Below are 15549 nucleotides of genomic sequence, written 5' to 3'. Positions count from 1 at the left end.
TGCGCAGTTATTGGATTGTTACAGTGTTTGGCTATTTAAAAGTTGATTTGTTTGTTATACAAACATTTGTGTTATGTTTGAGATGTTGTTTCACATTTGTTATTTATGTTATGTTTTAAATTAAAACTTCACTTGTTGTTAATAAATTTTCTGCGGCCATTTTTATCCCAAGAATTGGTGTCTGTGTGTTTATTGGGGATGGTAAGTAAAGAGGTAAAAAGGGGGTTGTTGGTTGGGAGAAGGGCGGGTCAAGTTCCAACGTTACTCATGTCAAGTACAGAGAGGCTCAAGCAGCCCCACACGGGCCCAAAGTAGTAGTGGCTGTGTAATGCACCTTACAGCAGCCCCACCAGCATTTAGCCAGGGAAGTTGACAGTCCAGGCCTAATTACACAGAAATGTTTTCAAATTAGGGCGGCACTATATAAAATCGGAATCCTTTAATTTAATTGGCATATTTTAATTTGTTTTGAAAAAAAACCCAAAAAACATAATTTGGTTGACGTCATTAGATCAAGCTTCACTGCCGAGCGAATTTACTCTTGAACAGAGTAACTGTTCACACAACTGTGTGAATTCTCAATTATGCCTACAGGCAGAGAAAACGTGTCGCACCCAGACAGTTCAATTACTGTATTTTGCAAAGTGTGACTTTGAAAGCCCGTTGGCGATTCAGCCCATTCAGTCTGTCTGGCCCTTTACTAGACCCCTACTAGGACTGTTTACATTGAGGTCTGTATGTATTCACATGACTGTGTCTGTGAGGAGAGAGCGTGTTACGGCACAGGAGGAGGGTTCTGCTCAATAAACTGTCTGCAATCCCATTCCAGGGCCCCACCTCTGCCCTAGCCAGGCCCTCTGTATGTGTAAGTCATAGCCAGTGTGCATCGCTAGGCCTGTGCTTATTGTTACAGGCATTTTCAGGGGCGCCTACTTGTCACAGCCCTGTGCCCTGCTTATCCAATACGATGTTCATAGACTCACATGGGAGGTGTTTCCTTCTCCATAGTCTCGGCATCTGAGTCTCTCCACCCCCAGCCCCGCTCAGTGCTGCTGCGCTCCAGCCCGCGGTGATAATAAGATCCCAGGACACAAAATGGCGCACAGCTGTCGGTGGCGGTTCCCTGCTCGGCCCGGGACTGGCCGGAGGCTGGGGGCCCGGCACCGATTATCAGCTATACTGATAGACGATGTGAGCGAGTACAGAAGCAACCCTGGCGCCTCTGGGAGCGCTGGCGCAAGCTCTGCGGGCACATTGGCCCCCGGGGGCCCTGGGAACTGTTTGGGGGTTGCACTCGGGTTTGATGCAGCGCTGCAGGTGTCGGCGGCAATTGGAAACAACCTGAGAAGATTTAGGGACGTGTCCGGAGGAAGCAGCGGAGAGGTGAGAGGAAGGGCTGGGCGGGGGTGTACGCAAGGGGGATAGACATGTGTGCGTTAGGCGAGGGGGCTAAGTGTGTTTACTAGATGGAAAGGGGCGCCGAGGTGCGCACTTGGATGAAATAAGGGGACACGGGTGTGGTGGAAGAATAAAGGGGGCACAGTAAGAAAGGAGGTGAATGGTTCTGTTTGTGTGAGTCAAAGGGGGTGTGTGCGCGCCACTTGCAAGGATGGGTGCAAGGATTGCAACTTGCGGCCCACTAGCATTTACTGCGCTACAACTCCGAGCGGCACTGGCGGGCGATGTGGGATTTGTAGCTAAAAATCTTTGGGGTGGGGTTGTAGGCTTGGCAGCGCTGGAGTTGGGCATCCTTCTCTTGGTGATTGGTACTAGGGTCTGGGAGAAGGATGTAGATGAACTGGTTCAAGGGACAAGTGGAAGCAATAGGGGCTAAATGGGGGGAAGCGGGGGCAAGTGGCTAGAAGGGGCGGGAGCAGGGGGTACACGTATGGGGGAAGGGCTGAGGGGTAGGAGTGTGACAGATCATTTAGCAGTGGATGCAGCTAATGATAAGCGTCAGTTAGGGGCACAGATATGGGAGCGCTTTCCCCGACTCTTGCCTTAGGGGCTGGAGGACATTATTGTACTTATGTTTATGCATAACAGGGATTCCATGTGGAACCCCTAATACTCGCATGTTGCAGAATAATGGCTCTGCTGCGTACATGGAGATCATAGACATGTGTGTTGCGTACCAGAAGTGATTTTATGGCCGCGGGCATGTCTGAAAAGCTAGTGTGGCAAGGACTGGTGGTGGCTGTAAGCGCCTGAGTCATAGAGCACAGAGGGCAGTGGGGGAGAATGGGGGCAGTGTATAGCAAGGTGCCGCACATGCAGCCAAAGGGGGTGTGTGGTCCTTGGAGAGAGGAGCGCGTCGCGTAGGCATGGGGAAGTGTGTGTAGGAGAGAATGAGATGGAAGCACTGGTGGTACAGGGGATGCTGAGAGGTGGGTGTGCTGCTGGTACACGGGGTGAGAGCCTTTGGCAGATGCAGCAGACAAAGGTGTTTGAGGGGGTGTGTGCCACTAGCAGCGGGTCTGTAGAGCATAGTGCGTATGTGTAGCGCGGGTGTTGCCTACACCAAATGATGGAGAGGCGGGGTCGCTTCCCTGTCATTCTCTATCCTATGTGTATTTAGGGGAGATGCTTAGAATGTTGGGTCAGAAAATGGAGAAGTTCATGTGAAGGTTGCAAGGGTACCATTATCATACTAATAAGGTGCCTGTATGTGTGGAGAGACCGTGAGGGACATTATTAACGTTACCGGTTGTAACCCGTTATGAAAACACGGGATGGGTTGGTCTGCCTGAATGGATCCCTCTCTGCCATCTCAGAAGTATATCACTGCGCATGCATTTCTCCAACTACAACTCATTGTAAACAATGTTGGTGTGTACACGCTGTATGCATAAAATATACAGGCCCGTGGAGATGCAGCCGCGCTACTCGGAAGAGGAGACAATTCCTTTCTCGTGTGTCTTCATTTGTATATTTCATGCAAATCTGTGCTATTAGTGCAGTGGTGCAATGTGCGCCGTTTATGTACTATACGGGAGGGGGTGTGTCTCAGATGTGTAACGTGATGCTCTATGGAAATGTTTCTTGCTGTATAGCCCTGTACAGTCCTGAGAATTTGTCTGTGCTCAATAAACCATGCCGCAAATGCCGCTTAATGATAACTGTGTTACCAATGTTTTGAGACACTGTATCCAATCTGTAGATGTTTTTTTTTTTTGAGATTCTGTATCTTTATATAATACTTGATTTTGTGTGTGCTGTATATCTGTTTGTGAGTGATTTATATATGGATACATACATTGCTGCTTGCTCTCTGCCTGTTTATATAATAAATACATATAAAGGACGCTTGGCAAATAGCTCTTTAGTCAGATTGGCATATTTCATAATGGGCTATTTGCAGAGGTAGTAATTGTTTTCACTACCTACAGATACACTATTTAACTGCACCTGTGGTGCTCGGTCTTATTCTGTATTTTTGAGTTTTCCCCAGTAGTTGCTGTACCTCCTGATCTCATACTTATAAAATGTTTATGAAGCATCAAAACATGGTGCGCTGAAGTAGTAGAGGTGGAGTTTTAAGTATTTCTAGTGCAGTTTACCTGTTTTTGGTGACCTGACTTATTTTTTAGTATCTTTTGCAGAAGCATGTAGCATTAGCAAGACTTGTGTTATAGGTTCCAAATGGCAACTTAAAAACTAATGAATAGTACTGTTTTTAATGTCTCATTTCCCGTAGACTCCCATTTTAATCAGATAATTCAGATTTTTAAAAAATGTGCTCCTTTTTCTCTGTAGTAATAAAACTGTACCATGTACTTGATCCCAACTAATATGTAATTAATCCTTATTGGAGACAAAACATTTGTATTTTGTTTATTTTAGACTTAAGGTATGGAGATCCAAATTTCAGAAATACTCCTTATCTGGAAAGCCCCAGGTCCTGAGCATTCTTGATAACATGTCACAAACCTATATACAATTATATTATAGTGTGTGTTTATATATTGAGGCACAGATTGCCTGCAATCTGTGCTTTGCGTGGCATATGTTCAAAAAGGAAGACTCTCTTGTATAAGATCAGTGCAGATTTTAGTGGTTCTAGTGTTATTTACAGTACACAGTTGTAGTTATGATCTGCTGCTTGTGCACTACGCAGTTACATATTCTGAGGCTATGCTGTGTTTCTATTGCTTTGTCACTGTAGGAACACGTGAGAAAGAGGAGGAGGTGTGGCTGAGTTACTGCAGCTTCTATCCAAGAAAGAGTTCTGTGTGTGTATATGTATGTGCTTTGTACTAATTTGATAATGTTTGAAAAATACATATACTGAATCCCTATGTATCTTTTATCAATAAATGTATTTAGCAGCACTGTATATGTTAAGGGTGAGTGTTTCTTACTGTATACTAAAGATGTGTAGAAATTTTAAGATTGCTTAGCAGCAGCTTAGTAGCAGCTAACCAGTCTTGTATAGAGCATGGTGGCTCAGTGGGTAATACTTGCAGCTCCTGAGAGGTCCTGAGCTCAATTTGTGCTTGATCCACTCTGTGTGCCAGTTCAGTGGCTCTGGGTGAAGGCACATTAAGAAGCTTTTAGGAGCATAGGAGTGTATAATGCAGGCACACGCATTCACATTAGTATCAGCACCTGTGGTACTTACAGTCTTTAAAGGAACAGTAACACCAAAAAATGAAAGTGTATAAAAGTAATTACAATATAATGTACTGTTGCCCTGGATTGCTACAACTGGTGCGTTTGCCTCAGAAACACTACTATAGTTTATATAAGTAAGCTGCTGTGTAGCCATAGGGGCAGCCATTCAAAGGAGAAAAGGCACAGGTTACTTAGCAGATAACAGATAAACCCCCATTATATGGGGCTTATCTACTAGTTATCTGCTATGTAACTTGTGCCTTTTTTCCAGCTTGAATGGCTGCCCCCATGGCTACACAGCAGCTTATTTATATAGTAGCTTTTCTGTAGCAAAAACACAATTTTTTTGCAGAGCAACAGCACATTATATTTTAATTACTTTAAAACACTTTAATTTTTTGATGTTACTGTTCCTTTAACAGGGGTCCCCAGAGCCATTGTCAAATGTAAAAAGACTTGGAGAGCAACACAAGCATCATATAAGTTCATGCAGGTGCCAAATAAGAGTTAAGATTGTCTATTTGGCAGGCTTTATGCACACTATCAGCTTACAGGAGGCTTTATTTGGTAGTAAATCTTGTTTTTATTCATCCAAAACTTGCCCCAAGCCTTGAATTCAAAAATAACTACCTGGTTTGGGGGCATTGAAAGCAACATCCAAGGGATTGGAGAGCAACATGTTGCTCACGAGCCACTGGCTGGGGATCACTGGTCTATAAGAAGCACGCCTATTCTCCTGAAAGCTTCTTGATCTGATGTGCCTGCACCTGAAGCTATTGCTTTGGCCATTGCTTAGGACACAGAATTGTTTGACAATGCAATTAGCTGCAGGCACGCTAATAACTTTTAGGAGTGTGGCAGTAGCCTAAAGCGGTGCAGAAATGCGTTAGTGATATATATATATATATATATATATATATATCACTATCACTATCACTATTTGTTTGCATTAGAATTTATGTGCACAGGATGTTTTTCAGAATATTAAACCTGTAAGCAGAACTTTACATTTACACAATTTTGTGTTTCCTGCATAGTCAGAACAGGACAGAGTGGAATGAGCTACATGCAAACCTCAGAAGGTCTTGTGACCAAGCTCATCTGTGGGTGTATTTTATATACACATTAAGTTTTAACTGTCAGCTACTGCTGTGCAGTAAGTGACTGCTTATATGATTACTGTATCTTTGTACTATTAGGGCAGTGACATGCAGGGAGACGTGTACGCAGCCTAAACTACAGTTGGCTACAAATCTCCCTGAAAATGTCTTGCCATAGGCTGCCATTGGAATTGCTGGGAGTAAAACATGTTATTTGCGGTGATCTGGCTTATTTGTGGGAATTTGACTCCCCTCTACCTTTGTCGAGATTTGTGGCCAACGGGCTACGAATCTCCATGTGTGTCATGGCCCTTAAAGATGCTGTCATGGTAGCCAGCTGAGCCTCTGTTTTATAATAAATTCTAACATCCTTTCATCCATTACCCTTGATGTTGTTGACTTTTTTTTCTTTACTGCTCTGCACAAAAATCTTATCAGTAGATCTCACAAATAGTTTACTACTTAGTTTTCCCAAATAACCACTAGAGGGTGTGCACAGTATACGTTCTTGTATAGTGCTAACCTAAATCTGTTATTCATCTAAATCAGTGCTGTCCAACGTCTGGTACCAAGGGCAAGAATTGTTCTTGCCTACATAGTGAAGGGCTGATAATGGAAGCCAGTTTTGACCACTCCCCTTTTTTAAACTGCTCCCACTTCAAACCACACCCATGTTATCACATGAGCTTTTAAGACCATACCCACATTAATTGTGGTAGCGCAGCAAAAACCTAAATGGTTAGTGCTCTCTGTAGGGATATCGCCCTTCATTCATATGTGAAATAATTATATTATGTCATATTAAGACACACCCTTAAATCCATATACCTCCTCCCCCCCTGTGGATAGCACAGCCACCCCAGCAAATAATTACACACCTTAGGGACCATATAATGACTATTTTCAAATGCTAACAAACTCCCAGAACAAACCCCTGCCAGATTCACCTCCCACAGGCAGCATAGGGCAGGCAGAGTATGGCACACACAGGTAGCATAGGGCAGGTAGAGTATGGTACACACAGTATGTCTGTGTGTGTCATACTCTGCCTGCCTTATTCTGCCAGTGTGTCTCATACTATGCCTGCCATATTCTGCCAGTGTGTCTCATACTATGCCTGCCCTATTCTGCCAGTGTGTGCCATACTCGCTGCCCTACCCTGACTATCATAGGCGGAGGGTGACTTTTTTTGTTTGGGGAGGCTAAATATGGGCCGTACACAGACTGACCTACAGCTAATGTGACACTTACTGAATTCGCTGCTGGCATAAAAAGTTAACCTCCCAACTACCTCTTGCCGTTCCCACTGACTCCCAGGGATACTGTACAAAAGTGCGGGTGGGGGTGCTTTTTTTACCCTAAAATGTTTAGGATGTAAAAGTATTCATCATACGCGCACTTCTGTTAGGGGATCTGCAAACATTTGTGTTTGTGATCAGTTAGCTTAATGGGGTAGTTCGCATTCGCATTCACTTTTAATTTTAATGGTTTTTCAGTTATTTAGCTTTTTGTTCAGCAGCTCTCCATTTGGTATTTCAGCAGCTATCTGGTTGCTAGGGTCTTATTTACCCTAGCAACCAGGTAGTGGTTTAAACAAGAGATGGGAATATGAATAGTTAAGGGGCCTACTTGGAAAAATAAGTAATACAAAATTATAATAATAATAATAAAATTGTAGCCTCACAGAGCAATATTTTTTGGCCCCCATTTGAAATCTGGAAAGAGGCAGAAGAGAGGCAAATTATTCAAAAGAATTAATTAGGAAGACCAATTGCAAAGTTGCTAGGAATAGGCCATTTTATAACATACTAAAGGTTAACTTAAAAGTGAACCACCCCTTTAGATGTGTTTATGTTAGTTTTATAGAAAGAAAGGCAGTGGGTACTGACTCCCCATTATATACAGTGAGACGCAGTCCTTATTTACAAAACCAGCACATTATATAAAGTGAAACACAGTGGGTACTGATGGCAGATATTCAGGCCCTGGCACTATAACACTGGCACTGATACACAGCATTGGCCCCACTGTAACTTACTATAAATGAACAAAACAATGAAAAAAAAAAAAATAGTAAGTGCAAAAAACAACAACAAATATATAAACACACAATGAGCTTTTTCAGAGGGAAAGAGTTAACTTACCCTCCATCTGTTAGGGTAGGGGATAGATTATAAATTATTATAGATGTCCGGTACCTGTGTATAGTGCCTGTGTATAGTACCTGTGGGATGAAAACTGCAGCAAAAGTTGAGAGTTGGTTCTTAGGTAAAGTTACAGCTGCAGATTCTTCTTTTCAGTCTTCATTTCTGCTCACACTGCTTCCAGTTTGCAAAATCTCCCGATCCCTGTGTGCATCTGTGCTCTGATTGGTCAATTTTACTGTCTGTCAAGAAAGCTGTGCTCTGATTGGAGAATCCACAAGAAGAAAGATCCAATCGGAGCACAGCAAAACGGGCTTGCAGGTACAGATTTCCAGCACAGTACAGAAACGGAGTAAGGTTTTTTTTGTTTTGTTTTTTTTGTTTTTTAATGTGCCAAGCAGGTTTGGGGAGGCTTAGCCTCCCCTAGCCTTATGGAAAATCCGCCTATGCTGACTATTTGTGCCATACTCACTGCCATACTCTGCCTGCCCTATGCTGCCTGTGTGCGCCATACTCTGCCTGCCCTACCTGCCTGTGTGTACCATACACACATGTACTAAAGGTGGCCATACATGCTACAATTACGACCTTTCCCACAACCATTGGCTGTAAAAAAGATCATTTGTCCACTCTACTAACGTTAATAGCTGAATTGTCAGATATGCAGGTAAAAACAAAGAAATTCTTTACCCCATCACGATTCAGCATTAACGTTATGATGTTAGGGTACCTTCAAAGGCACCCGATCAAAATTCTGTTCTGTCCGAGGCAAAAGAAGGCTTTTACTGATATCAGTCGGCTTGTCTCCCACCATACACACACGGATTATTGTGGGAAATAATATCTGTGCGTTACACTAAAAGATCTGCTTGTTTGTCAACCTCACCAAATGAGCAGATCTTTCCCAACATATGGCCCACCTAATGTGGGCCTTATCGTTCTAATCCAGTTGTTTTGCCCTAGGGCCAAACAATTGAATTGCAAAGAAGGGGATACAATGACCGCCTCTATAAACTTGCCTGTCAGAGGGCAGGTAAGCCTGAACTGGTTTGAAGGACCTGAATAGGTAGCTTAAATCTGCCTGTGTATAGCAACCTTAAAGGTACTTTTCAGAATGAAGCATGATTGGATGGAGCAAATAACAAGTGTACATTGCAAGATAACTTGTTTGGTCATTTGAAAACAAAGAATTCATATTTCAGTAGCATGATGATTAGATGAAAACTATATAGATGAAAATTATATATTGCCTAAAGCCTTTACTGTAGCTTAATTGAGAAATGTAGAGTTATGTAGCTTCACTGGATTGAGGGACTTAGTAATAGGTAAAGAAGAACTGATAGAGGTATTTAGAGTATTTAGTTTACTGATACTAGTTCCATTTATGATAATAATGCTGCTGGCTATGCATCCTTTGACAAAGACAAAAGTGTGTTACTAGACTTGATTTAAATATAATGCATGGGGTGGTGAAGCTGATAATCAAAAGCTGCTTTGGCTTGCGATGTAATGCACAGATGATAGATTCTGCATCTCTCAACTCCCCTTAAAGGCATACTGTCGTGATTTTTATGGTGTATTTTTTATTTCTGAATTACACTGTTTACATTGCAAATAATTCATTTAACATTTAAAATGTTATTGTTTAACCAACAAATGTATTTTTTTTTTTTAGTTGTAATATTGGTGTGTAGGCAGCCATCTCAGTGCATTGTGCCTGATTCTGGGCTTTTCGTACACATTAGAACTGTTTTCAGGTAACCTATTGTTTCTCCTACTCCCATGGAACTGGAGGAGTCCCAAACTGGACTTGGGTTTCTTACTATTGAGTCCTCTGATTGGCTGCTGGGGGGAAAGGGAGGGGTGATATCACTCCAACTTGCAGCCCAGCAATAAAGTGTGACTGAAGTTTATCCGAGCAGAGGTCACATGACTAGCACCCTGTGAATTGAAGAATATGGCTAGCCCCATGTGAAATTTTAAAAATAAATATTAAAAAAATCTGTGTTTTAAAGAAAAAAAAAATGGATTTCAATGCAGGATTCTGCTGGCGAAGCTTAATTAACTGATGTGTTTTGACAAGTTTTCCTAAAACAGTATTCTTTTAAAGGAGAACTACACCTTAAAAATTAATAAGGCTATGAATGTCATATTTTATAATATAAACGGACTGCACTAGCTTAAAATTTCAGCATCTTTATAGTAGTAATGATATAGGTTGTTACAGTTGTCACAGGAGCTTCCTATCTTTGATTCTGCCCCCCCCCCCCCACAGTGGGCTCTGAGCAGCTGTTGAGAAGCTGAGCTTAGGGGTCGTTGCAAATTATGAAGCAGAAAATGAGTGTTGTCTGTCATATAAACTGATGCTACAGGGCTAATTATTCAATTCTGATGCTAATTGCACTGGTTTCAGAACTGCCGTGTAATGTGAATCTGAATGAATTATCAGCCTTTTACTGTTACATTTATATTCTATATATACAGTATATTGTGAATTGGCCCCTACGCTCAGTAACTGACAGCAGCACAGAGCATGTGCAGGAAGTCATTAAAAAAGAAGATGGGCAGTTTCTGGGGCATCTTTGGGGGCACAGATCTTCCCTGCTTTGAGGGCTGTGGTTACCTTGGGCTGGTACAGAAGCTCCAACTCATAATGTACAACATTTCTGCCCTACTTCTTTAGTTAGGCTTTAGTTCTCCTTTAAGTTAATAGTTTGTTACGGGCTTGCTATAGAAAGCAGAAGCACTCATTTACAGGCAAAGGTATTTCAGTGTGTGCTCCATTTGATGTAGGTTTTTTTTTGTATATTGTAATGTATATTTCATTTGTATGCTGTTTTAGATTTTTTTTACCCTACTCTCTAAGTCCATTGACTGTGGTTTTCTGTTATATGTAAGGGTTAAACCCTTCCTGCTAGATTTATAAAAAGAAAAGCCTTTGACTAAAATAGCACTTTCAGTGGCACCAAAAGCTCAGAATAGAATTTTGCCCCATGTGCTTCTCTGCAAGCCTATAGATACAAGCAGTCCTATGGAACAAAAGGTTTTACACCCCCACATCTCTCCCAGTACTCACTACTGAGTAGTGTTTTTCTTAAACTGGGTCTTGATGTGTGTTCTATGTTTGATATTTTTATAAACCCTTCTATAGGTACTGCTGTTTACAGAGAGGCTGACTAAACAGTGTTTATGTATGAATGTATTGCATGTATGTAGTTGTCTTCTCTATTTGTAATACCTGAGATTTGACCAAAATAAGCAACATTTGTCTGGTCTTTCAAACAGCGCAAGTACTAGAATATTGTTTAACCCTTTAAGTGCCAGCAGAATTTCACATCTCAATTACAAGAAATGTCAGATGTTTTCAGAACAGTTTATGCTAAATCTACCTGAGTTTTTGTATTTTTCCCACTTTTGGAACTAGATTTAGAGCTCTAAATACTCCCCAAAATCATTGCTATTTTTATGATATAGCTATGTATACCAGAAAAATTTTATTTTATGGAAACCATACATTTTCAAAACTACACATCTTGCCAGATCTAAAATGGGTAACCATGTCTTTCTAATCCTAAGTACCAAACAGCAAAAAATTCTAAAAAAAAAAATCACCTCAAAGCTTCCACTTTCAAACATCTTATCTCCCACATAGCATTTGGTATCAAGAAAACCATTGTAAATATGAATGCCGGTGGGCCACTGAATAGATTGATGCCCATTGTACAAAGGATTGCCAAAGTATCTGGCATTTAGAGACCCCAAAATAAAGTTAGTGCATACAAATTGCCACTGTGACCACTTCAGGCACTGAAAATTAACACTTTTACTGCAAATGCGTTATAAAATAAAATACATTGACTCCCCCAAAACCATATATTTTTGGAAAGTACACATTCGGACGAATAAAAAAAAAATATGGGCACCCATGTCTTTCTACTCCAAACTTCAGTCACAATGCTTTCCCAAAATTCGCGATTTTGATGAAATACCTGAAAATTGCCTCAAAGCGTCTGCTTTCAGGCATCTCCCACAAAGCATTAGGTACCAAAAAAAGAACATCCAAGATATGAAAGTCAAGGGTCCACTGAGAATGATGCCCAGTATGCATAGATTTAGCAAAATGTGTGGATGAAAATAGTGCAAATGAATTTTCACATCTGACACTTTGCTGCAATATAAGCTCCCGGTATGTATGTATGTATATCTTTATTTATGAAGTGCTTCTTATGTACGCAGCACTGTAGCGGTATGTGTATTATCTGCCATAAGACCCACTAACAGTGCGAAGACCCTAGAAGACCATATATTTTCCAGAATTCCACATTCTGACAAAACCGAAATGGGTAAATGTCTTTCTACTGCGAACTACCAAACTACAAAGCTATGCTAATCATAATGGTTTTAATTAAACTTCTGAAAATCATCACAAAGCTTTCAATTTACCCCATTATATACCCCACATTTTGTAAAGTACCGACATAAACCATCCTAAATATGAACACCAGGGGTCTACTGAATGGTTTGATGCCCAATATGTATAGATTTACCAAACAGTGGCGTACAGGGGCATCCAATGAAAATAGTGCACATGAATTTTCATGTAGACACTCTGACTGCTGCAATATAAGCACCCGCACCCGGTATGCATATTATGTGCCTTAAAGGGAAAGTAACACTAAAAAAGTTTAAGTAAAAAATCTATTCTACCCTGCCCCAATAATTGCCCTATCCTGCAAACCATTTATTTTTTTGAATGCTTTATTAGAAAATACCTGTTAAAACTTGGCTTCCGGTCATTTGAAAAAAGGTGATACTGCAATGCAGGGGAAGCGTCCACTATGTGACAATCGATTAATCGATCCTAGCCTTCCTTCTGTATAGGAAGGAGTCAGGCTAGGATCGATCACTTCCAGGTCTGGAAGCAGAGGAGGCTTTGTGTCGATTTTCAGAAATTTCATAAAAAGCACTGCATTTAGCATAGCTTTGCCATTTGGTTTCCATACTGTTAGGGCGTCTTAAAGGAAAAGTAACACTAAAAATTTTTAAGTAAAAAATCTATTCTACCCTGCCCCAATAATTGCCCTATCCTGCAAACCATTTATTAATTTGATGCTTTATTAGAAAATACCTGTTAAAACTTGGCTTCCGGTCATTTGAAAAAAGGGCGATACGGTGATGCAGGGGAAGCATCCATTATGCGACAATCGATTGATCGATCCTAGCCTTCCTTCTGTGTAGGAAGGAGTCAGGCTAGGCTCAATCAATCGATCGCCACATAGTGGATGCTTCCCCTGCATCGCCATATCGCCTTTTTCCAAATGACCGGAAGTCAAGTTTTAACAGGTATTTTCTAATAAAGCATCAAATTAATAAATGGTTTGCAGGATAGGGCAATTATTGGGGCAGGGTAGAATAGATTTTTTACTTAAAAATTTTTAGTGTTACTTTTCCTTTAAGACGCCCTAACAGTATGGAAACCAAATGGCAAAGCTATGCTAAATGCAGTGCTTTTTATGAAATTTCTGAAAATCGACACAAAGCCTCCTCTGCTTCCAGACCTGGAAGTGCAGCAGAATGTAGAATCTATATTTGATTTGGATTGTTACTGAAAAATCCCTCATTTCCCTTTGATCTCTTGCACTACAGCTAAAAAAGATACAACTTTAATTAAAAAGTAGCTTTTGGCAGAGAGCCCAGAAATCTTAACTAGCTTCAACTGCACTTTAGAAACATTGCTTCTCACATTTAATTATATAAGTGGGCTTTTGGCAGAGAGCCCTGAAAGGTAAAAAGCCCCACCTGCACTGAGATACAACTGTAACTAATAAGCTAAACATGTCTATTGGGGGAATTGAGATTTGCAGCTTAAAGGGCAATTTCACCTTTTTTAACAACTGTAATAACACATAAAACAAAAACCCCAGAAATGTGTTTAAACTTTAAATAACCTGCCAAATTTAGTCAAATGGGAGTGGTATTTAGGGGGTGAGATTTAAAAAATGGGCATGGCATTTCTTTTTGTCCCTCTTTCCATTTTCAAAATGTTGGGAGGTATGACTTAGGTACTTTTATGCACAGAACTTAGATTCTATGTTTTATGGCACTTAGAGGGTTAAGTGCGCATAGAATTGTAAGCAGTTTTGCTCTGTCCATTTTTATTAGGAAATATCTGTTTATAAAATATATTGGGCTTATTTACTTTGTGTAATACATTCAGTAGTAGTCTAGAGCTTAGATGAGCATATAGGCAAAAGGGAGGGGCAGTGAGTAGAAGAGTGGTTGCCAAAACCAAAAATAAACTTTAATGGCGTATCCTGTGAGTGGAGTTTGAACTTGCTAAAAATTCTTATGTAATACTTGGCTTTGCTGAAAGTTTATATAATGTTTGGAAGTAGTTATACTGGAAGGGCAGTTCTGTTGCTTTCTAAGATTTGTCTGCTAGTGATAGCATACAGCTTTCAGCTTCTCTTCTGTCTAATGTGTAGCATTATTGAAAATTACACATTACAAAAAACATTACTTAAAAAAAAAAAAGTTACCCCCAGAATCTGAAAAACATTATATTTTAGTAATATTGAATATTCTACGCCTACATCTAGCTAGCTATTCTGAAATAAATACTTGGATATATCTTACTTGTTAATTAATATACATTTTTTTAATTGTTCATTTGTAATTGTCTTCCAGAAATATGGCAAGCAGATCATGCATACACTATTTCCTACACTAGTTTCTCTTTTTCAGCTCTCTAACTTGTTAGTCGGAGACTAGAAGCGGGGCCATATATGACATAACATATGTTAAGTTAGTTTGCTTTTGATCCTTAGCACCCAGGTCACATTCAGAAGCAAACAAACTAAACAATTATGTCCCATGTGACTTCCCTCAAGTCACTGGTTACTTTTAAAAGGCAAGAGAGCTGCAAAGGAGAAAGTAGTGTTCTGGCTATTTCATTTGGTATCTGTTCACACCAGCCTTTATAATTCACATCAAAAAGGTAGTTTATTTATGGGGTCCCCACACACTTTACAAGTTTGTTATAAGGCACTTGCTGTTTAGTGCGGTTACAATATTTTACTCTGGTCATGTATCTAAGGTCATACCTAGGAATTTAATCTCTTCTTTGGAGTAAGGGATGACTACACCCAATCTATTTTTTGAGTTTTGATTACTCTGCAAGATGTACTTCTATTAAAGGAAGTTTTGCCTTTATAAAAATATTATCCAATACAGAATTATTTCCATTGTTCTTTTTCTTAAGTTGGCAGTGTTCTATTGTTCTCTAATTTGAACATTCTAAACCACTAATCAAAGCTGTGGAGTGGGAGTTGGAAGCAATTTTGGGTACCTGGAGTCTGGAAATAAATTTAAATTGTAATGAAAATAAATATAATATGTTACAATGTCCTATTTCACAGATAGTAGTCATAATAAAGTACTTCTCGGCTGTAAGAATAAAGCCCATTGGTTAGTTGTTTCACTAGTGTGAGGTCCAGCTGAGCTATTATAACCTTATTTTTTGTTTTGTTTTATTCATTAAACCTAAAGTTTTAACAAGTTTATAGTTTCTTTAATAAATAAAAAGCCATAACCTTAGTTATAGATTTAGATTCATACTTAAACAGTATCTTCACTCATGTTGGCAGTGATAGACTTGGATTTCCAATAGGGTAGTGCGTCCGCTTGACTAC

The 15549-nt window shown here is 40.2% G+C and overlaps 1 protein-coding gene across 3 annotated transcripts in view; it reads left to right on the top strand.

Moving 5' to 3' along the window:
* The first annotated feature begins 945 nt into the window (after positions 1–945).
* The window catches only part of kmt2a (lysine methyltransferase 2A), a 95039-nt gene continuing 80435 nt past the window's right edge, over positions 946–15549 (top strand). For all 3 annotated transcript variants that reach the window (XM_031906667.1, XM_031906666.1, XM_031906665.1), the window contains exon 1: positions 946–1383. In XM_031906667.1, the coding sequence (XP_031762527.1) occupies positions 1096–1383 (288 nt within the window). In that variant the 5' untranslated portion in view covers positions 946–1095. The remainder of the gene's footprint in view (positions 1384–15549) is intronic.

This window comes from Xenopus tropicalis, chromosome 7 (genome assembly GCF_000004195.4).
Source record: "Xenopus tropicalis strain Nigerian chromosome 7, UCB_Xtro_10.0, whole genome shotgun sequence".
NCBI lineage: Eukaryota > Metazoa > Chordata > Amphibia > Anura > Pipidae > Xenopus > Xenopus tropicalis.
The sequence above is the reverse complement of the archived record's forward strand: the minus strand, read 5'-3'. Positions and strand labels throughout refer to the sequence as shown.